We start from the raw sequence: 23784 nt of genomic DNA on the forward strand, positions 1-23784 counted from the left end.
GATTTCCAGGACAATTGCTTGAGTAATTTAATCCCCATGACTGCAGCTCAATGGAAATCACACATCATCTGCCATTACAGCTGTTTTCTCCACAGACCTGCTTGTTGTGCTTCGCAGAACCCGGGGACAGAGCATGGGACAGAGTCTGAGAAAGGCTCCTTTAACTATTAAGCTACCGTACTTAAAAACATTCCTGAGTATTGTCACCCCTCATTTTAGAGGAGACGCTTTCCACACATGAGTACATTTATGAGAGGATTATGCTTGTTCGTTGCAATTGTTTGATGCACCATTATCCATCCATAATGAAAATTATGATGATCAAAAATGCTTCCCTCCCCCCAGGTACAAACAGCAATGCTATCGAACTTGTCCTCAGAATACGTACAATGATGAAAAGTCTCTCCTTTGCATAGAGTGTCAGCCAAATTGCAGAAGCTGCGACAAATATGAGTGTTACTGGTGTAAAGAAGGGTTTTTTCTTCTAGGTAAGAAAGGTGACAAGTATTTTACATGGGGAAATGATTTCATGCCTTGCCCAAGAAGGCAAAATGTGCATTCAGTTGAGAGAGACTGGGAAGGGGCAGAAATACCATTTAGTTCCCATTTCAAGCCAAATCTGTCAAAATTGCTCTTTCTCAAACAATATGAGAACCAAAACATAACCATTCTTCAAAATTCCCACTTATGCAAATTATACAATGCAGTTCTCCAACCAAACAATGTTTGCAAAATTGTATGTATTAGGAGAAAATATGCATAAGAATGACTCAATATTTGTGAAAATAACATTAAATAATGCACTGTATTAGGAGAAATTGCTTGTAAAAATGTGTACATTAGTCAAAACTGCATATGAAATTATGTTTATTAAGAGAAATGTACATTAAAGATCCTGAAGAATTTTCATGAGACTTAAAAAATGTAGGCAACTGAATTGAAGATTAGAAACATGAGAAACTGAGACAACTAAAATTGGCAGATCGTTTCATCCCTAAGGGAGACTAACTACAATCTTAAATCTATGGGACTGTAGGTTCCCAACCACCTTTTAAAAAGAATGACCCCCAGACATCTGCTTCAATAAGCCTAAAGCATTCAAGGTTAAAATTTCATTCATTTTGTGCTTGTAAACTAAGTGCTTGTAAACTAAGGTTCAGGAAATAATGCCGCTAGAAGCACAAGAGCATCAAACAAAGGTATGTCTTCAAATCTGCACATTTAAACTTTAATCAACTTTGGATTTTAAATGGCAGCAATGAGATTCAGAGACAAACCCCTACTTTGGGGGTAAAGAGGAAATATATATTTATTAACGAAACTCCCAATGAGCCTTTCATTTTAAGCATGTTGATGCAAACTTAATTTGTTCAATATAAGAGATGAATGAATGACACAAAGTAACTTTAGCCTGAAAATGGTTTCATATCACTTCCATTCTTTGTAGGTGACTTTTTGCAGTCAACATGTAGAATGCCTCCTATTATGGTGTATGGTTATGAAACTGCAGGCAGGCAAGTATGCAGCCCACACTCCAGAAGTCAAGACTTGTATAGACCTGTGAAATGCACTTTGAACCTTTTATGAGGCTCAGATGTACAGACCTTGTCCCCTTATCATAAGTTATTTGGACCTTGTTATCTTATTCAAAGTGGATTCTCTGTGGTCAGAGGTTAAGAAAATCAGGCTTGGGGTATTATAAGGAGGTGGAGTTGTGGCTCTGCTTTACAGTTTTTCAACTTTCATATACTCCAAGCTGCAACAGAGAACCAGAGTGCTCCTGAAAGTTGGCCAGCAGTTGTAAGTAATAAGGTAGAAATTATGCTTAGAGTACTTACTTCTCTAGACTTTGTTTTGGAGGCTGTGTAGCAGAGCCAAAACACAAACCTGGGTATGAGTGTATAGATCTGTAAATTATAACAAATGTGGAAATAAAAACATACCACTTTAATCCCTCCACAGAATTCAAATCTAAAAGATATTTAAAATATTTGAACTGCCAGCATTTAAAACACACCAAAGTGCAATGATATCAAAATCTCCACTGTTATAACCAGCAAATGTGACGAAATCCAAATATAATCATATGCTAAACATGTTTTAACCTTATATATTTATATCTGGGTTTTACCAGATTTCCCAATTATAAATCTACACTATAGAGATTTCAATATAATTGCAAATTGGTATGTTTTAACTTTGGTACTTCAATAACGTTGGTACTTCAGACATTTTAAACATCTTGCAATTTGAAATTTGTGGAGAGATTAAAGTTGTGCATTTTCATTTACACACTTCATTCATTGATGAATACACGTTATATATTAATTTCACCGATCTATACACTATACACCCCATTTTATATTTTGGCTGTGTACTTGAGGTTGGGCTGGGCATCTGCATTCTCTAGTAGAGCTAAACTTTCCTAGGGTGCCCCAGTTTGCTTAGTGGCAATTGAAGCACACATTGCTCTCTACTTTCAATGCTCCAAATAACAGGACTTAGCTGGCATCAGTCACAATATGACATAAAGGCTTTTTTATTTTTCCTCCAGATGGGAAATGTGTGAGTGATTGTGGAGCTGGTTACTACAGCGATGAGGTCACAGAAGAATGTGAGCCATGCCACCGGACCTGTGCAACATGCAAAGGGTTCGACTCCAACGACTGTACTAGCTGCAAAGGAATTTTACAGTTACTCCATGGAAAGTGTGTGAACCTCAAAAGAAAGCAAGTAAATAGGAAATTCTGGAATGGTATGTTGCCATGCTTCCTCTGAATTTTTTTCACCATTTTTCTCTGCCCACAACCACTGGGGGGGAAACCTCTTCCTTTACCAAACTCTCAAAGAGATTTTATGTATAGAAATGTAAGTGATTGTATTTATATAGGACCAACATCAGCACTTGGCAACTTCTGGAAGTCCACTACCCCAGCAGGGCCCACGACTAACACCAGACCTGAACGCCATGCAAGGGGAAGGTGGATCTGCAGCAAACTCTTATATAAATTACCCTGAATGCCTCAAAATGAGTATCATTCTGTGTGTATATACAGAAACTGCATCTTCACTAATGCAAATAGAATATTTATATGCACCACAGAAAGAACAGACATACAGTAGTTTCTTATGAATGAAGGTGAACATTTTATATTAGTATAAAATGCAGTGGGGGGCCGGAACCTCTAACAGGTCAACCCCCCCCCCTTAACAGCAGCAACAGTCTCAGAGTGCTTCTTCCTGCACTGCCTCTGCAAGACAGAGGACCCCTCTGATCATCATTAGCTCTTCACTCACCACAGCGCTGTTGCATCTACTTTATACCACAGGAGTGACTCTCACTTGACTGAGTTCCATTCCCCTATCAACAGTACGTCAAGATTGTTTGATAGTTTAACGTTTTGATCACATCATAACCTGGTTAGGATTTATCCAGGAAAAATAAATGAGAACACATGCACTTGAAAACCACATTCCCTCCTCACCACCACACACATACAGTACACATTGAGATGAACACAGTTTTGAGCATAATGATAGTAGTAAAGTATTGAATTCAATTGAATTTAGAGTGTAATCTTAATAAAATAAAAATCTTAACAATAGCATTACATGAATAAGTAAATGATAAATCATTAATATTATTGTATGATTGATTAGTACCTAATAATTAAATACATAATAATTAATAAACCCTGACATATAGCACAGTTTTGAGCATAATGATAATTTTAGAAATCTAAGAAAAGTATTGTATTCAATTTAATTTAAGGTGTAATCTTAATAAAATAAAAATCTTAACAATAGCATTAAATGAATAAGTAAATGAGAAATCATTAATATTATTGTACGATTGATTAGTACCTAATAATTAAATACATAATAATTAATAAACCATGACATGTAGCACTTTTCTCTTACTTGCAGCTTTTATTCTGTTTCATAAATATGAATAATGATTATCAATCCTATTTTACTGATAGAGAGACTGAAACTGCACACCTCCAATGGCTTGGGCTCTGCAGACCTGAAAGACCTCTTCCCTTATGTCCCTTCACGATCCTTACGGTCAGCCGAGAACGATCTCTTGTTGGTACCATCCGTGCACCAAATCCAGGGGGAAAGGGCACTTAAAGAGGTGTTCTCGGTGGCTGCTCCACAGTTGTGGAAGTCCTTTCCCCTGGAGGTTCGCCAAAACCCAATTGTCTGGAAACGATGTAAGACTTTAAAAAATCTGTTTTTAAATATTACTATCTACTTTGGGCTTTAATGGAAAGGGTGGGCTGCCCAGTTCACTGAATAAGGTTCCCAAGGGCTGCTTTGCTCTAAAACTGCAATACTATAAACAGGAATTTAAGGGGAAAGTTATCTACCTGAAGATGTAACCAGCTGGGTATGGACTCTAAAAGACTACAAGCACAGATGGAATATGCCACCTGTGTTAATTTTGCCATTCTGACTGGAGTAGTAATGATCAGCAAGGAATCAACAGCATCCCTGTAGGACTTGCAAGTGTCAAGTGCACCTAACAGTAAAAAAGCTGCCTTGTCCTAATGCAGCTAGAAGGTATTTTTGTCTGCATCAGGAATCACATGCCCAAACAGCTTTTGCACATGTGCTTCCTTCCTCATTTAACAGGATACCAGCTTTGCTCACTGGAAAGGCGGTGGGGGGTTAATTAATATGCAGAGCATGGTTATTCTTACTTTATGACATATCTGGAGGAGATACATAATCACTACACAGAGAAACAGCTTGTGATACTGTGTACACAACTTACATTTAAAGCATATCCAAAGCACATGAGCTCCTGCAAAGAATCTTGGGTACTGTGGTTTGTTAAGGGTGCAAAGAACTAGAGCTTTGCGAGGAGCAAACTACAGTTCACAGTACTCTTTGGGGGAACCTATGTGCTTGAAATGTATGTAGCAAGAACTAATGTATGCTCAGCCCAGGAGAAGTGGGGGAAATACACAGGCAAAAAAATACAAAAATCATAAGGAGATAGCAGACACAGCCACAACCTGCGTGCATGAGCAAGAGAGATGAGGGAGCAATGCCACTTCAGTGCTTTGCCAGTGTTCTTGGCTCAGCCTCCCTGCCATGGGAGAGAAGGGGCAGAATGCAGTGGCTGTGCATATATTTCTGATGTTGAAACACTGTGTGTGATCCTGCAAAGCAAAAGGGTATTCACCTCCCTTGCTTTCCTGCACAGTGTGCTCTTTTCTAGTACCCCAAGTTGTTGAAGTGGACTTAAGTGAACAATGCCTTATGAGGAATGGCTAAGGGAGCTGGGCATGTTTAGCCTGGAGAAGAGGAGGTTAAGGGGTGATATGATAACCATGTTCAAATATATAAAAGGATGTCACATAGAGGAGGGAGAAAGGTTGTTTTCTGCTGCTCCAGAGAAGCGGACACGGAGCAATGGATCCAAACTACAAGAAAGAAGATTCCACCTAAACATTAGGAAGAACTTCCTGACAGTAAGAGCTGTTCGACAGTGGAATTTGCTGCCAAGGAGTGTGGTGGAGTCTCCTACTTTGGAGGTCTTTAAGCAGAGGCTTGACAACCATATGTCAGGAGTGCTCTGGTGGTGTTTCCTGCTTGGCAGGGGGTTGGACTCGATGGCCCTTGTGGTCTCTTCCAACTCTATGATTCTATGATTCTAAGTGTTGGAAGTTTGTGTCTGGAGTATCAAGGCTGAGGCCCCTTTCGAGTTCTAGACAGAGAAATGTTAGCAACAAATTCAAGTTTCTACACGTTTTGAAGCCAAGCAAAGTGCTTCATCTGTGATCAAAGGGCCCCTTTCCCATAGCTTCCCTGTGTTTCCTGTGATATTGAATGCTAAGTGTGTGCAACATAAGGGAACCACTTAGGGACAGAGGCCCATGCTGCACAGCTTATTATGGTCTCCTTGTGTGGGGTTTATATATCAATTATGTGTGACGTGATTGGTTACAGAACTACACATATAATACACTATGTTGTGACAACATGGGGCTGTTGTTGACATAGGGATGGCTTAAAAATGGTTTCCCCCTTTCCAGCGAAGTCAAGAAGTGTGAAATTTTAGGTTGGTATCAAAATATGCCCTTGACGGGAGGATGGCAATGAATTGAGAGGGTATTGTTTGGGTTTTGGAAGAAGTATTCCACTCCTGCCTGCTACCCCATGCCACCCATATCTCTGGCACCATGTGGCATATGTTCACTAGTGGAGTGACTCTGCAGGTGTCTCAAGGGAGTTGTTCTGGCATATCTGTCATGCTGACTGTGTATCTGGTATGGCATTACTGCAGTGAGTCTTCCAGTAAATCTTAAAGCCCATCATCCAACATAACTCAGTATTGCATCCTCAGTTCCACACTAGGGTAAACTGTGAATAAACTGTGATAGAAAGTAATGATGAGTCTGAATTTGACTGGTATTCAGACTTTTAAGTGTAAGCCAAGAAAAAAATTTGTCTGGGCCAGTATGCGTAGCACAAAGAACATCTGCATTTTATCTTGTGCGCCAGATGATGAAATTATTTTGGAAGCCATGAGACATAATAGTGAAGGGATTGTTGTGCTGTATGTTAACCCACAACATCTCGACTAGAATAGAGATTTCACAAACTGAAAGGGCTTTAGAGTGGCAGATTACTTACACGCTACATCACCAGTCTTTCATGTTCTTCAGTCAGGTCACTGAAGCAAAAGGGAAATAAATCCAGAAGAATATGTGTTCTGCAAAACGGCCTCCATATATTTTAAAATTTGAGCTTTTTCTTTAAAAAAATAAAATTTCAAGGAATATTATACATCAAATGGTCATAATAATGTATAGCTGAATAGATAAAATAGCTGCTACTGCTGCTGCAAATGTTATTTTTATTAATTTAAATCATTTTAATACTGTCTCTCCTCCCACCACACACTATTCTCAGGGTTCTCCTGCCCCCCCCCGGCCCATGGGGGGGGGCAAAGAGGGAGGAGACTGGAGAAAGCTTTGTTGTCCTGTGAGAGCCTTTGCACTGGCTTCTGCTAGAGGGACTTATCAGCTGAATCCTGCACTTCACAAATATGGTTTTAGTTTTAGTTGATATCTGAAACATGAAAATGTACATATACATTGAGCCCCTAAATGACATGGACAAGAGGCATTTTGGGGGACGAGTGTCATCAGGCCTTAGGGACACAGGACTCTGCCCTGCACGGAGACAGGTGGCTAGTATATCTAGCTCAGTATAAGCTACTCTACATAGACTGCTAGTAGCTCTCTAGGGTTTCAGACAGGAGTCATTTCTCAGTCCTACCTTGAGGTGCCAGGGAACAAACATAGCCCTTGAATGGTGGGGTTGCCTTATTTCAAAAAGTGAAAATCAAGTAAAAAAATTTGTTAGCAAAGTTGTTGAGCTTTTTTGAGGGACAAATCCTGGCTATTTCTGGGAAAAGTCAGGCTGGATGAAAACTCGCATTCCCAGTCCAGGTTATTTTGGCAGAGCCAAAACCAAAATGCCTTGGTGGTCAGGTCCAGAATCCAGCATGCCCCATCTTGGAGTCAGGAACAGCCCAAAGTTTGTTGTGCATTTCTAGAGATACCCAGTGTAGTATCAGATGACTGACAATCAGACCTGCACCACATTGAAGGCCTTCCCTAACATTCATAGGGCTGCTATATGTCCGTGATTTGCCACAAATGTACATTCAAGTATTAGAAGCCAGCTAATCTTACGTTAGTGTAAATCACCATGCCTCCCTTTCCACTGATTTTGTAATCTGTTTACAAAATGAAAACTGTGTCAAAAAGGATTTGGCATCAAGAGAAAATGGTGGTAAATCTTTGAAACAAAATCCTTATAAAATCCCTATAAAATGTAGAATTGTAGGAGTCTAGCAACATATACACACATTCTACTCCCCACCCACTGGAGTTTCATGCATTTATTTTAGACATTAATTTGTTAGATTAATGTTGTAGTTCAGTGGCTGTCAGTATGATAACTAGACTGAGAAATAATGTATATTGGGGTTATTATTTCATTCTCAGCAGGTCTATAAGACCCTCAGATTTATAAATACTTATATGTTCAGAGACTGGATAGGTCCTAGGATTTTATTATATGTATATATTGTTTCTGTTACACCTTATTCCATAATTAGAATTATCTCTTAGAAGTATGTTACCTATTCTGTGCATTTGTATTCATATCTGTATCAGTTTTTGCAAAGCCATAAACTGAATATGATCTAATAAATAAACAGTTCCCCCTCTGGCTGTAAAGGCAGCACATTCCGGTCGCATCCATGCTACTTGCTATTCTAACCCAACAGGTTACTTTTTTCAGTCATGTGTGCATTGCTGCAGTGTTGCAACTGCAAGGTGGTAAACTTTCTCTACTATTCTTCATCTGATGAACAGATTTGCTTCTGACTGAGCGTACATTTTTCAGAGATAGTCAGAGCAGAATACATTTATTTGAGACCATTCCATTTATTTTCAATTTAAAAGCATGAGAACCACACTATCTGGTATGAATGAAAAGTTACTTTAGAACATTGGATAGTATCCAATGATTTTTTCCTGTTAGCACAAAGACTTCTGCCTGCACAAGTTCTCCACTCCACCCCCAAATCTGTTATGGGGGATCCCCCAGCCTCCCAGATGAGAACGGTGGGCATTGGAGGCGCACAGGGAGAAGAGAGAAAAAAGGTCCCATTTGCAGGCAGAAGGGTTGCATGCAATCCACTGAGATTATACATTGTGATATTATGCATTTTATGGCCTATGAGGCAGAAGAGGAAATGTTTCCAGGCACTGAAAATAATAGTAAATGTACTGAGTGAAGAGATTACAACAATCTACTCTGTACAAGTAATCACAGGAATTTCTCGGGTGTGGAATGAAGGACTTTGTACAGAGAGTACCTTGCCTGGTTTATCGGTCTGTTGAGCTATGCTTCATCTAAAGTTACTGTTTTACGTTGCAACCCTTGCATTCAGTAAGCCCCATTGAATGCAGTAGGATTTGTTTCTGAATAGACATGACTGGGATTTCCTTGTTAGTTGAAGACAGGAAAAGTGTCTAGGAAAAGTGGTTATTCATTAATAAGAATATCAATCTAGCTGCCTTGAATAGACATAATATCAGAAGAACTCTTGCCCAGATAATATTGAGACATGTATACATCTGTGGCTTAATGCCACAGTTCACTGACCTACAAGAAATCAAATATGCATCCAGTTGCCCACCAGTGGTTCATCACATGCCCTAGTGCTTTCAAATTGTAGAATTCCTAATCCCCATGGACCTATAGGTGTAATTATGTTGTTGGCTTTGCCACTTATTACTTTGACTACTGACAAAATATGGTCACGGGTGGCGCTGTGGGATAAACCACAGAGCCTAGGACTTGCCAATCAGAAGGTCGGCGGTTCAAATCCCCGCGACGGGGTGAGCTCCCGTTGCTCAGTCCCTGCTCCTGCCAACCTAGCAGTTCAAAAGCACATCAGCACATCAAAGTGCAAGTAGATTAATAGGTACCGCTCCGGCAGGAAGGTAAATGGCATTTCTGTGCGCTGCTCTGGTTCGCCAAAAGTGGCTTATTCATGCTGGCCACATGACCAGGAAGCTGTATGCTGGCTCCCTTTGCCAATAAAGCGAGATGAGCTCCGCAACCCCAGAGTCGGCCACGACTGGACCTAATGCTCAGGGGTCCCCTTTACTCTTTACCTTTACTGACAAAATGCATTCAGGGAGACCAGGTGGATACAGTAGAAGATATTGCAGTATTACTAGACTAAATGAAGCGAAAGCATATTTGGTTACAAGACCTTTGCATCATATCAACATGTGCAGCTTTTTAAGTAGCACATCTGATTCTGTATCCCTGTGAAGAAGCACATTCATGGAAATCCTGGAAGTTTTCAGATCTTCCCTGGGACAGAGATGCATTTGCAGCCCCTTTTAAATTATATCTGAATGTAGTTTAAGAGATGGGTAATGTCAAAAGCAGCTGTGAACGCAAGTATTTATAAGCATTTCCATCTGACTGGAAGATAGAATTGTTGACTGGTCAGCATTTCATGTCTCATGTGCTTTGTAAGGCCACAATGCCTAGTACATAGTCCCCTCTGGTGGAGACTCGGAAATATTACAGCACTAATAATATTGCAGCTGGAAAAAGCATTATGCAAACCTTGAATATTACCATTTTAGTTTGAGAACAGAGGGTAAGATCAGCTGTGCTAGCTAATGATAAATAAGGATATCATAGACATAGGAACAGAATGAGGAAGCTGCCTCAGCCAGTAGATGTGGGGGCTGTCAGCAGCCGTACTCCTTCTGTTTCTCCTGAGCTCCCTAGTTCAGTGGTTTTCAACCAGTGTGCTGCAGCACCCTGGGGTGCCTTGAATGATGGTCAGGGGTGCTGCGGGCAACACTGGCCCCTGGCCCTCTTTCCTTCCTCCTCTGACTGCCCTAGTCATTCCCCTCTGTTGTACAAAAGAGCTCTGCTTACCCCATGGCCTGCCCTGAGCCTTTAACCAGCTTGCTGCCTCAGGTGTAATGAAGAATGCTATTGTACTGCCAGAGTTTTAAAGAAGATCAAGCTGCCAGTCCAGCTGGTTTTTGCATGTAGAATGGGAAGGAGGTATAATACTGCCTTTCACTTCAGGTAACAAAAAGCCACTGCCACAGGCTAGTCCTTTGTAGGGACACATGATTAGGCAATGCTTCATGTACAATAGACACCATGATGGTACATCGCTACTCTCTGATGTTCCCTTCAGCAAAGTGAGGACAATTATCAGCTGCACTGAACCTGATTTGCAGGGCTGGCTCACCCATGAGGCAAGGTGAGCCGACCGCCTCAGGCAGCAGAATCCCCATGGGCAGCAGATCCAGCCTCCAAGGCGTCCATTTGCCTGCTCCTGCTGCCACAGTGGCAGCAACTGTTTTATTGTGCTTTTTATATGTTGGCAGGAGCCCAGAGTGGCTGGGCAACCCAGGCAAATGGGTGGGATATAAATATTGTTGTTATAGGACGTCCTTATTTTCATCAGAGAAATGTTGGAGGGCATGAAAACTGTTATCATAGGATTGCAATAGGTAGAAGGCCACTGTGGCTTGTATATTTCTGCACATTTTAAAATCAGGATTTCAGTTGCAAAAAGTGAATTAAGTAATTAACAGAAATCTAGATGGATGCTGCCTTGTTGATGATTAGTAGACATTGTTCCCACCCCTTATTTCATTCATATTCTGTGTTACTATGGGCAATATCTCCAGTCAAGGTGAAAGTCTCATCATCTCAGCAAGATTTGCATTTATTTCCCTTTATTATCTAAATGATACTAAATAATCATATCTGGAACCATGTATTCTGGGCACGCATGCCCACAAATATATAAAGTGACATTATTAACTCATTTCCTCCTTATCTCCTAATACAGCAACAACTACTCAGTTTGAGCCATGTGATTCTTCATGCCAAACCTGTGAGAAAACTGCCAGCACATGCACTTCATGTCCCCAAGGTAACAGCATTTATCTTCTTTGTTGCTACACATTGCCTAAAAAAATGTTTAAAGATAGGCTTTATGCATGAGTGGAGAACATACAGTTAAGAATTCATTAAAACATAACAGTATTTACTTACTTACTTACTTACTTACTTACTTACTTACTTACTTACAAAAAAGCATCCTAATTCTCATTCCACCTTTTTCTGCATTGTAATGGAAACTCTCCATTAATTCCTGAATTAGTTGGAATTTCCAAAATGTCATGCAAATGTCTTTCAAAACATACTTTGCCTGTTTCATTATTTTCAGAGAGATTTCTTTTTGGCAAGTCTTGTATCCGCACTTGCCCACGAGGAACTTTGGGAAATGTGAAGACAAGACGTTGCGAGTGTCACTCCGATGCAGACATGCCACGCTATTTGCACAAAGGCAAATGCTTGCAGGAGTGTCCCAAGTACGTTTCTATTTATATTGATCTGTGCAGACATGCAGCTTTCCTTCACATACTTCTATGTTCTCACCTCCGTATTTTCTGTGACACAAAATGGATCTAATCCTTCTGGCTGTAGAAAGCTGCATAAAGACCCGAATGCTTTAGAACAATTGCCAATTTGCAAATGAGGGTGCTGAGAAATGCACTGCGGTTTTACTCACAGTGACCCCTCCCCAGGAAGCAAGGCCTAGTCCATAGGTGCCGGCTCTGCAGGGCTGACACACGGCAGGGTCAAGCGTGGGATTCAGGTTCCATCGCAAGACACAGGTCTACACAGATGCCCCTTCCACCTAGACCCCTCTAAGGAGGTACCCCTGTGACCGCGTGGTTCCGAGGTGGGGGTGAGGCACCACTTCACCCCCCATGAAATGTTAGACTAAGGATTCCACCCAATGCCTTATCCACCAAAGTTGTGACTACTGCTATAGGGAAGGCAAAACCTGCAAATGGGACCAATCTGTTTTCACCGAATATGGCAACCACAGCAAATCCAGTAATCACATAACCTTAGAGGGAAGAAATGTTAATATACAACAAGCCCCAAAGTGTACTTATGAAGGTGGGGTGGGAGGATGTGCTCTTGGCCGACTGTGGTCCCAAGGATAGGGGGGACATACTGCCTTTTTATAGCCAGGGGGTGGGTCAGAGTGAATTTTATAATGTGAGTGGAGTCCTCTATTTCCTTTTTTTATCTGTGCCATTCAACTGCAAATGAGTCCTTGTGCTTCAGGCCTTGTGTGGATAGGATTGCAGCCATAGAGTCCTATAGGCTGCATAATACTCTATATTAGTGGAGAAAATATGACCTGACACCTCAAGATCTAAGGCCATATGGTGCACAAAGCCATGTCTACTGTGAACGCTTTCTTAAAGCCCTCAGCTCACCCAAACAGCCTATTCTAATTCTCTGAAAATTTACAGCATGTTCTGTTGCTTGATCTTTTTTTATTCTTTGCTTCTACTTTAGGGGCTTTTTCACTAAAGACGGGGCCTGCAGAGAGTGCGACAGCCCTTGTAAAACGTGTGAAGGAAATGCCTCCAGATGTCTGTCCTGTGAAAGTCCTTTTCTCCTAGAACAAACAGAATGTAAACTTGCCTGCTCAGAGAACCACTTTGCTGATGATGGCATTTGTAGAGATTGCCCTGAGATGTGTCAGGAATGCATTATCAAGAGCTCATGTAAAGGTACTACAGAGAATCAGCAGTATGGCTCTGACCCAGGTCGTTAAATGAATGCCTATTTAGAAATGCAGGGGGGCGTGCTTAATACTCTTCCATTTTGGTGTTTTGAGACAAAACCGAAAGCATGGGAAGAATGTGCTGGGAGAAATAGATTGGTGCTTACTGAGGTCTGACATATTTCTGCCCTGTGGACTTTGCAGTAATTCTGATCTAGAATCTCCCTGAACAGCTATTCCTAGCTAGCATATCTGTGTGGGGTCCACCCAAGAGCCAAGCGGCTTGTGTAAATTTGGTGCCTCACATCAATACTGCAAAGACTTTTACAAAAACATGCAGATATGACTAGAGTTTTGGATCATGCCACTCTAATATAGTCTGAAAGAAAATCGCTGTATTCTGATTAGGGAGGGGTGAGAGCCTGTCGACTTAAGCGGCAGATAGCAAGAAGAGAAGAGCTCTTGTTGAGACATGGCTGTGGCAATGGTTTTTAGTTTTGTTGCAGCCAGCAAAACGTAGGACAGAGGAAGGGGAGAGTTCAAAGCATTCAAGAGCACACTGTGCTATTTTGTATTCTTTTGCATATCCTGATATATTCTCCTCTTTCTCAAAAGTGTGCATTCCACCATTTCACCTGCACAACGGGAATTGTTTACGTTATTGCCCACCTGACTTCTTTGCTGACTCCAACCGCTGTTTCCCCTGCCATAAAGACTGCAAAAAATGTGATGGACCAGATTCCAATGACTGCACTGATTGTTCAGAGGAAATGTATCTATACAATGGTGAATGTTTTTCAAATTGTCCAGATGGCACTTATTATGAAGAAGAGACTGACATCTGTAAAGGTATGTTTTTCAATTCAGAGGCAGAGGTCAGAAGTCATTTTGATCAGTAATTCCCTGCCAGAAGACATCGATGTTCCACTGGTATGGATGCAACAAATTAACTAATTAAAGGCTTATTTGTCGTCATCGTCCCCCCCCCCCCCCACATGCACACACACTTCTTATAGGCAAGTTTACCCCAGAGGTGGGGATTGCTTGACTTATGAGCCAATCATGGACCCCCAGTGGTGTCCAATTTGGTCCCTAAAGCAATTTCCCCCCAAACCACAACCACCTATCAATCAGTTGGTGTTAATTCTGTGTTGGCTGTGGATGCCTGTTCTTAGTACAGTGCCCACCCAATGCAGTGGTAATAAATGTAACATGATCCCTGGTACAGCATGCATTCTGTGAAAAAGACAGATATGGATGCAGAAACAGTTGCAATAGAGACATAGGTAAAGCTAGAGATTGACAGCTAACTGTATAAATAGACTAAAAGGAGCCAGGTAGCCATCTGGGACTTGTAAGAGCCTTGAACAAATAGTTGTGATTCTTCACATTTCAGACTGTGACAGGACATGTCAGACCTGTTCTTCTTCCACTGACTGCCTTACCTGTGCAGAAGGTCTGTTGATGACTACTTCAGGTCTGTGTGAGGTGCCCCAAGGCTGTTCCAGCACTGAGTTCTATGATGGATACACCAAAGCATGCAGCCCTTGTCACAGGAAGTGTTTGGAATGTACAGGCCCTGCCGAAGATCAGTGTTTCAGCTGTCCCCAAGATATGCTTCTTCTCAGTAAGCATTGCCCCTTTCCCAAGGTTGTATCCTTCTTTGTCATCTTCTGTTTCTTTGTCTTCTGTATTTAAGTTATTCTGTGAATGACTCAAATCACGTAAACACAAAAGTAAGCAACTTGCACAGAGCTGTCTAATCAATTCAAGGAGATTGGGAAACATGCAAAGTGGGCAGGTGCTCTGGATCAGATCATGAGAGTCTCAAACCTTCTGCTAATGGGAATCTTCCAGTAGAGTTTATCTAGGGAACTGACTTTTCCAAACCAGTTACCCCTTGCACCTTAACACCAGCTTGCCACTGACATTCATGTGATAGTGCCTGGCAACTCCGCCATAGGATTTCCATAACCTTTTTCTGAGTTACAAGTGAAAATGAGAAAGAATTGGTTTTTGTAAGACTCAGTATCCCCAAGCACAGTTGAGTTGATGTTTCTTATTGCAGTGCAAAAAGGGAATGCTGCCTGTCTGTAATTTGGTGCTGTTCTCTCTGCAGATGGAACCTGTGTTGAAGTCTGTCCAGATGGATATTATATGGACAGGGATGAAGGCCAATGCCACACTTGCCACAGGACTTGTGAGACTTGCAATGGGAAGCACAGCAGACAGTGCCTGTCCTGCCCACCAGGCTGGTACAAGCAAGAAAAGGGATGTGTATCAATTTGTACAACTGGGTAAGACATTAGGTCTCAAGTTAAAAAGCTCTATTGGATAGGAGCTATGCTAAACTGTAACATAATTCCCTTAGAATTGAGGAGTGTAGCCTGAGGATGTTCTGGCATACTGAATCTAAATGATCGTTAATGTTCCTATCAACTAACACCCAAGAGGAAAGGGGAAGATATTTTTACCAATATTTACTAATATTGCAACTCCCCGAAAAGAAGGTTTAGTTTATAAGTTGGAACTCTTTCAGAACTGTTGGCTGTAGCATAACAGTGAATGCCAAGATAGTGAGACTAAATTTATGAGCGATCCTTGCCAAAATGATCAAGGTGCATAGCAATAATACCAAACACACCCTCCCTTTTTCTTTTGCGAGATTCCCCTTTCACTCATTTTCATGTTAGAACTTCATGGCTATTACAAAGCACAAACACCCAGCATCTGTTAACAATTCAGATTTTCAAAATGCAAAGAGAATCAAGAGACATTACCCTTCTCTAGAATCCTTGTGTGCTTTGTTTGTCTGTTTCAGGTACTATGCAGACAATTCTACTGGCTCTTGTGAGAGGTGTCACAAAAGTTGCAAGAAGTGTATGGGACCAGAATCTACAGACTGTCTGTCCTGTGATAAAGATTTATTCCTGCTTCACTCCAAAAATGAATGTCACATTTTCTGTCCTGAAAATTACTATGCTGATCGTGATGCAGGCAGCTGTGAGCGGTGCCATCCAACCTGCCGTACTTGCAGTGGTAAGATACCACACTATATGCTTCTGCATTCACAAAGTCTTTTTCTTCTTTGCTGCCTTCACTGCCACTTGGTAGGCTCAATGATGAGCCCTCACCAGTGTTCTATTGCATTTAACTGGAGTTTTCTTTCACTTGCATTTGATATGTCTCTCAGCTTGTTTCCTCGCCCTAAGCTCTGAAGTACACCAAACAGGCTCCACGAAGCAGGAGGGGGGGGGGCTCAGGAATGATAGTGTCATCCATCAGAGGTCAGATGGGGCTTCACCAGAAAATTCCCCAGAGCCATCTGGAAACCCACTGGATCCATCAGCTTCCAAGGCTGAACCATCCTAGTAGGTCCCTAGTAGGTCCCCTGCCTCTGTAGAGGGGGAAAGGTGCAGAAAGTGATCTGACCACCACAAGGGACTGATGTCAAGTTCCTCCACTTTCAGATCACCCTCTTCCTGCCTAATTAAGAAAACAAGGGCAGAGTGTGGCCTGTCACATGGGCTGATGACATGTTGGGGCAGCCCGATGGTCACTGCGGCAACCATTAAGTCCTCAGCCACCCCAGGACCAGTTGCCTTGGCAATGTCGGCATGGAAGTTGAAGCACCCCAAAACTATCAGTCTGAGGGTCCTCAGCACTGCCTCTGAGACCAGCTCTGTCAGCAGCAGAATCGCTAATGTATCCTGATTGCCCAAAGCCAGGAACACACACACTAGATTCCCCTGCAAGTGGACAGAGAGCCTGGAGGGGGGGCGGATTTCTACGGAGCACAGCAACTCCCCCTCCCTGGCCCTCAGGTCTGCCCTGATAATAATACCCAGATAGGTACAGATAGGTACAGCTGGGTGAGACCAACTCCACCCTGCTCACACATCCAGGTTTCAGTGATACAGGTCAGACTGGCCTCTTCACCCACAATCAGACCATGGATGAGGGAAGTCTTTCTCAGAGCTAACCTAGCATTCAGCAGCTGCAGACCCGAGGGCTGGCTGATAAGACAACCACAATTCCCCAGGTGTAATTATGGAGGGGAAGGGTGTGTGTCTGAAACTGATATTGTAATAGTTGAATTATTTAACTGGAGCCTAGACAAGATACCTCTAGAATGGTTTTTGTTTCAAAATCAGCTTAAGCTTTTAGGGATCAAATACTGCAACCTGCTTATTTTACTCTATTTACTTCGTTAATTAAATGAAAAACCACTGGTCTTCAACTGGTGAGTCGGGACACGCTACTGTGTTGCTGCCAGTGGCGTAGCGTGGGGGGTGCAGGGGGGGGCCGGCCGCACCGGGCGCAACATCTGGGATTAGGGTTAGGGGGCGCAAATCCACGGGTTAGGGGGCGCAAATTACTTGCCTTGCCCCGGGTGCTGACAACCCACGCTACGCCACTGGTTGCTGCCTGATCTAAGGTGCAGCACCAAGAGCAGACCAGCTTACAAAATAATAAGATGAAATGAGCTCCCAATTATCTGTTTGGCCTAAAGGACTGCAAAGACTGAAGACTACTGAACTACAAGTTGGGTGGTTTTCTATTACTTACCTTTTTTAAGTGATTTTATTTGTTGTTTTAAGGGAAAGGACCACTCTTCTGCACATCCTGCGTATGGAGCTACCATTTCGCTGCTGGAATCTGCAACTCAGAATGCTTGCTAGGAGAATACAAAACCTCAGAGGTACTTCATACACCAACCGACAAAGAAAAACAGACACAGACCCCTTCACCGGCATTGTTACATTAAACTAGTGATTGTGAAACATTTCACCAAGCGATCCATACATTAACTTCCCGTTCTCTCCTTGTTACAAATTATTACCAGCACCCATTGCGCTGTCATATTTTTTCCTACTCGCTTATTCTCATATATGAAGCAACTAATGGAGGAGCAAGATTAGATTTAAGAACAGAGTACAATCCTGTAATACAGATAAAAGGACTTGCTGCATCAATGGTCCTTCTAGAAAATATCCAAGTGTGACTTAGTTGGCTATTGTGAGAAGACCATGATTAAGGTAGACAGAAGCACAGCAAAGAGATCTTTGTGTCACTAACAAGCAGAACTTGCTGGCCAAATCTTTGCATGCTGAAACAAAATATCAGTTGGTAGAGCATGGGACTCTTAATCTCAGGGTTAAGGGATCGAGCCCCATGTTGGGCAAAAAGATTCCTGCATTGCAGGGTTCCTTCCAGCTCTGTGATAACAAATAAGAACAGTTATCTCTAGCCTGATCCCATGGTCCAGCTTCCCAAGGTTATCAGGGGCCCTGATCCAGCTACATGCAACACATGCATGTAAATAAGCTTCTGCACAGGTACATACATACATACATACATACATAAATACATACATAATTTTATTTGTATGCTGCCTTGTCACAGTTCAAACCATGCTCAAAGCAGCTTACAGCATGAAAAACACACATAACTACAATGTAACAAAAGTAGTAATAAACAATAAACAAAACATTAAAAAATACACAACCAAACTGAACAATTTCCACATAAATCACAAGTTCGAAAATAAAGATACAAAAAACAGCAACAACAACCCCTACCCCAAAAAAGAACCCAAAACAACACCGCAGCCCAAGTGCCTGTTCAGCAGCTTCACCTTTGTAGCTGGAGTCAGTCAGGGCTCTGCTCTTCCAAGCCAAATGGAAAAAGGCAGGAGCAGGTCTTGCAGGACTCGCAGTCAAGATGGCATTGCAAGGAATAAGGAACTGGATAAAGAACTGGACAAATAGGTACAGTGTGCATGATTCCCTAGCCCATGCAACAGGCAGAACTACACACATGCAGATTTTTTAAAGGTGAAATATTTCTGATTGGCTATTCAATAGCTGCATTTAGTCCTCCCTGCTCCTTCTTCCTAGCTTTATCAGCAGGATTCTGGCTTTTTTAAAAGGGCTATAGGAAAGCCACCTGGCCTGGTGCATGTACACTGTTTGTTTGGGACCAGACAGTTTCATATTGTATGGTAGGTTTCACCTTATAGAGTCCAAGTCCAAGTTTCTTCCTGTGTTTCTGACTTTAAGGAGCACCCAGCAAGATGTGAAAAATGTCATGACACTTGCATGCAGTGTAAGGGGCCTGGTCCCTTCAACTGTACAGAATGCCATCTTAACATGGAGATCTACCTGGATGAAAATCGTTGTGTGCCATGCTGTAAGAGTTCTGAACTTGTGCAAACTCAGGAGTGCTGTGACTGCAGTAAAACGCAAGGTAATAATGAGCAGAAAGGGTTGGTGGGAGATGTTTAATGGTCTTGTACACAGTAGCTTCTCCTTCTTCTCTTCCTTCCCGCTCCCCCTCCTGTATCCAAGTCCTGTGAAGAATTGCAGTGTGAAATTAAATCAGCAGACTGCAGTGGTAAAATCCAGATTTACCACCTTAGAGGTGCATCTATTACATGCATTGGTCGTAACACAATACTCCTGTGCCCTACTGGTTCTCTTTGTTAATGGACAAAGCTTTGTGTCACAGAGGATTAGCAGCAGACACTACAAATACACCTCAAAATTTCTTCAGGTGTTTTATCAATGGGAATTCATCTGGAGATTCTCTAGTGCAATCCTAACTATGCCGACGCAAAATTAAGTCCTATTGAGTTAGGAATTACTCCCAAGCAAACAGGGTTACGATTGTAACCAAAACTAGTATTGGCAGTGGTTGCCTTGTGTGAGTGTGAAGAGAGAAATTCATGTTTATCTCTTTGTGTGCATGAACAAATCAGTTGTTAGTGATGAATTCAAAACTGGATGGAAAAGGTTCTTCATCCTTATCCTAAAATTTATTTCCGCTTTTAAAAACGTGTGTGCATGCATGTGTGCTTGTGTGTATATATGTGTGTATATATGAAGGCTTTGTTTTTCAGATGAATGTATATTACGCATCGCTAACTTGCCAGAGGGACTGAGAGGCAAAGCTGCAGCTTTGGTTGTTGCCCTACTCATTTTCTTGCTCCTCGCCATCGGAGCTCCTGTTTTCATATGGAGAAGATCACGGGCCAAGCCCAAGCCAGTAAAGCAAGGTGGATATGAAAAGCTGGGAGATAATGCAAAGGCCCTTGCCTCTCTCAAAAGTAACCACTACCAGGGCACCAGTTATTATGAAGATCAAGTGATTGAATACAAGGACCGGGATGAAGATGATGATGACGATGATGACGATGATATTGTTTATATGGGCCAAGATGGCACAGTCTATCGCAAATTTAAATATGGACTTCTAGAAGATGATGAAGTAGATGAACTGGAGTATGATGATGAAAGTTACTCCTTTAGATAACCTTTAGTTAAATTATGTGTCACTTTGTCTTTCCTGCACACTCAGAATCTCACCTGAATGGTACAGACAGCCATTTACAATAGATATATTTGCAACCATTGTATGTGAGTGTGGGTGGGTGTGGAATACCTACTGCTTTGAAGGAGGAGATGGCATTCAGCTTATCAAGTAATTATGTGTATACTACCCTAAATTAGCACCTTGGTAAATGGCTGTCTATATCCACACAGAATTTTTTCAAATATAGTTTGAATATAATTGCTTCCTCCTGTTCTCTTATTATTATATTATATTGTCCCTAAGGCTCATGATACATTTCTAGTACACGAAACACCTGAGCTGAATGTCCAACTTATAGTCCTCTTTAATGAAGAAGACCACCACTCTAAGCATGGAACAAAATGACTTGGTGTCTTCTTAATTTGACATATCTTTATTCACTTCACTGTTAGTCTACTTATTTTGTGTGACACAATGCTAAAAAGAGTTGGAATGGGTTACAATGGTTCAGAGCTCCATATGCAACTGGCAGACTGGCAACCCCATTCACACACAATGGGATTTCACATAAAGAACCGTGGCAGCAGAATCCCTGGTCAAAGGCTTCCATGTGCTCAACAAGGCTTCCTTCCCTTCTCTGCCTATGTGCCCCATTGTCCCCTGAAATTCCCTGTCGTGCTCTGGAGAATACCAGATACCAGAACTGTGGGGAAGGAGGAATCATTCCATCTGGCAAGCTGATGTGCTTCTGCAGATGGGACATTCAACATAGCACAACATTGAATTCCATCCAATAAATATGCATGCTTCGATGCAATATAAGGTTCAGCTTCCCCACCCATAGCCTGTGTTCTTTGTTTTCACTGTTTCGTTGGGAATATTGGAGTTTAGATTCGATAATGCGTTGCTCTTATGCAGCCCCTACATAACCGTGGCCATGACTTGATATGGCACCAACAGACATGACAGGAACACCCATTCCTCTCCTTCCTGCTGCTTCCTGGGCCCTCCAATCTGCTCCAGGAGCCCCCCCCCCGCAGCCCTCCGGGACAGTCTGGAGGAGGGGAGGGAAGCCTTACATGTGAGTGTCATTCTATGGCTCTATCTTTTGGGTTATTCCACATGAGGCAAAAGTCATCCCATTCATCCCGCTATGATACAAATGTAAAAGAAACAGGTCAGGCAAAAGTTCCAATTCATACATGCATGTTCCTAATTTGATGGCTGGTGTCACTAATCTGCAGCACAGACAAAGCTTTCAGGTCACTTCCTGCTATTTCACTTTTAATTGAGATGAAGTAGAATACATTCACCTGGGAGTCATCAAGCAATTACACACAAGTATGTTAATCATGCCATTAGCCCCAAATATCTTGCCAATCTGTTAAATTATGTACTGTTATTAAGAGAGATGTATTTATATTTAAATAGTTAACCATACTGGAATGAGCTTTCATGATATTACTTGCTGCGGTGGATTATAGTTTGCACTGAAATTCATTTTGTGATGGATTTTTCTCTCACTAGTCTCCATTTTCAGGGTATATTGCCACCAAATTTATTAGGTCTCTCGGCTTTTTAATGTTTCCTAGTATGCATTAAAGTGCATTTCTCATGGAAGTTGCTGCAAATACCATTCTGTGTAAATGTTCATTTTTATTTATTAAATTTGTATAATGTCCTTCATCTGTAGATCTCTGGGTGGTTCACAACATAAAAATACAAGATAAAAACACAAAATAGATAAAAAATACAAGAACAAAATAAAAACACAAACCACAAACACGTTTAAAAGGGGATCAGCATACCCTCCAACATTTCTCTGATGAAAATAGGGACATCCCATTCCATAAAGATAATCTTACCATTTATACCCCACACATCTTACTGGGTTGCCCCAGCCACTCTGGGCAGCTTCCAACATATATAACAGGATTGCCTTCAAACGGCTCGGCGTCAGATAACTCCATACCCTCCAATATTTCTCCAATGAAAACAGAGACATCATAAGGAAAAGTGGGACATTCTGGGATCAAATGAGAAATCGGATGGCTTCTTTAAATCAGGGACACCCCTGGAAAGTAGGGACTCTTAGAGAGTCTGCATCAGGTGTCAATCAGCCAAAGGCCTGGCTGAAGAGGAACATTTTCGCCTGGCACCTGAAGGTATAAGAGTTTGGATTTGATATCCCGCTTTATCACTACCCTGAGGATTCTCAAAGCAGCTAACATTCTCCTTTCCCTTCCTCCCCCACAACAAACACTCTGTGAGGTGAGTGAGGCTGAGAGACTTCAGAGAAGTGTGACTGGCCCAAGGTCACCCAGCAGCTGCAGGTGGAGGAGCGGGGAAGCGAACCCAGTTCACCAGATTACCAGTCTACCGCTCTTAACCACTACACCACACGGGTACATAATGTAGGCACCAGCCAAATCTCCCTGGGGAGAGCATTCCACAAATGGGAGCCACTGCAGAAAAGGCCTGTTCTTGTGTTGCTCCCCTCTGGGCCTCTTGTGGAGGAGGCACACAAAGAAGTGCCTCTGTTGATGATTGCAGGGTCCAGGTAGGTTCATATGGGAAGAGGCAGTCTTTGAGGTAGTGTGGTCCTGAGCCATTTAAGTCTTTATAAGTCAAAACCAGCACTTGGAATTGGGCCCGGGAACTAATTGGTAGCCAGTGCAGTTAGGACAGAATTGGCATTATATGCTCAACCCATCTTGCCCCTGTGATCTACCTGGCTGCCAAATTCTGCACCAGTTGAAGTTTCCAAAGCATCTTCAAAGGCAGCCCTACATATAATGGGTTGAAATAACCTAACCTGGAAGTTTCTGCCCATGTCTGCCACAAATAGAACAAAGCTAACATAACAATAAATCTAATTTTTTTTGCATAACTCTTGAAACACTCTGATATTGGAAATTGTGTATTTGATTGTTTCCCAGGCTGCAGACTGGCACACTTCATCTGGGGAAAAGATGAAATTGGACAGAAATTACTGCCTTTTGGTTCCTTAAAAGATTGTGCAGAACTGGTTGTTTTTTAATGGCACTTAAATGCAAGGAAATTACTCGTTCCACTTCTCTTATTAATTGTATGGCTCATGATGATAGGAAGAGGAGTGCCTAATATTGCACCAAAACATAAATTAAATGAATGGAATGCAAAAATGAAACAGTATCATTAAGGAATGCAAGATTTGTTCACTTGTAATTCAAGCACTAAACCTGTCATGCCTATGACAGCAGATTAAAAAAATATTTATATAGAAGCATGCTGATTAGATTGTATTGTAAGCA

At 41.9% G+C, this 23784-nt stretch overlaps 1 protein-coding gene across 1 annotated transcript in view; it reads left to right on the forward strand.

The window, feature by feature from the left end:
* LOC310688211 (proprotein convertase subtilisin/kexin type 5-like) overlaps positions 1 to 22177 on the forward strand; it is a gene marked incomplete at its 5' end in the record, with an annotated part of 51404 nt that extends 29227 nt beyond the window's left edge. The window contains 13 exons of the mRNA XM_083464336.1: positions 346 to 488; positions 2555 to 2755; positions 3984 to 4217; positions 11435 to 11518; positions 11816 to 11960; positions 12967 to 13184; positions 13793 to 14026; positions 14574 to 14804; positions 15297 to 15474; positions 15999 to 16216; positions 17779 to 17879; positions 19240 to 19426; positions 20079 to 22177. Coding sequence (XP_083320462.1) covers positions 346 to 488; positions 2555 to 2755; positions 3984 to 4217; positions 11435 to 11518; positions 11816 to 11960; positions 12967 to 13184; positions 13793 to 14026; positions 14574 to 14804; positions 15297 to 15474; positions 15999 to 16216; positions 17779 to 17879; positions 19240 to 19426; positions 20079 to 20491 — 2587 coding nt within the window. The 3' untranslated portion in view covers positions 20492 to 22177. The remainder of the gene's footprint in view (positions 1 to 345; positions 489 to 2554; positions 2756 to 3983; positions 4218 to 11434; positions 11519 to 11815; positions 11961 to 12966; positions 13185 to 13792; positions 14027 to 14573; positions 14805 to 15296; positions 15475 to 15998; positions 16217 to 17778; positions 17880 to 19239; positions 19427 to 20078) is intronic.
* Between the last annotated feature and the right edge of the window lie 1607 nt (positions 22178 to 23784).

Source organism: Podarcis liolepis, assembly GCF_965112155.1.
Source record: "Podarcis liolepis genome assembly, chromosome: 11".
Lineage (NCBI taxonomy): Eukaryota > Metazoa > Chordata > Lepidosauria > Squamata > Lacertidae > Podarcis > Podarcis liolepis.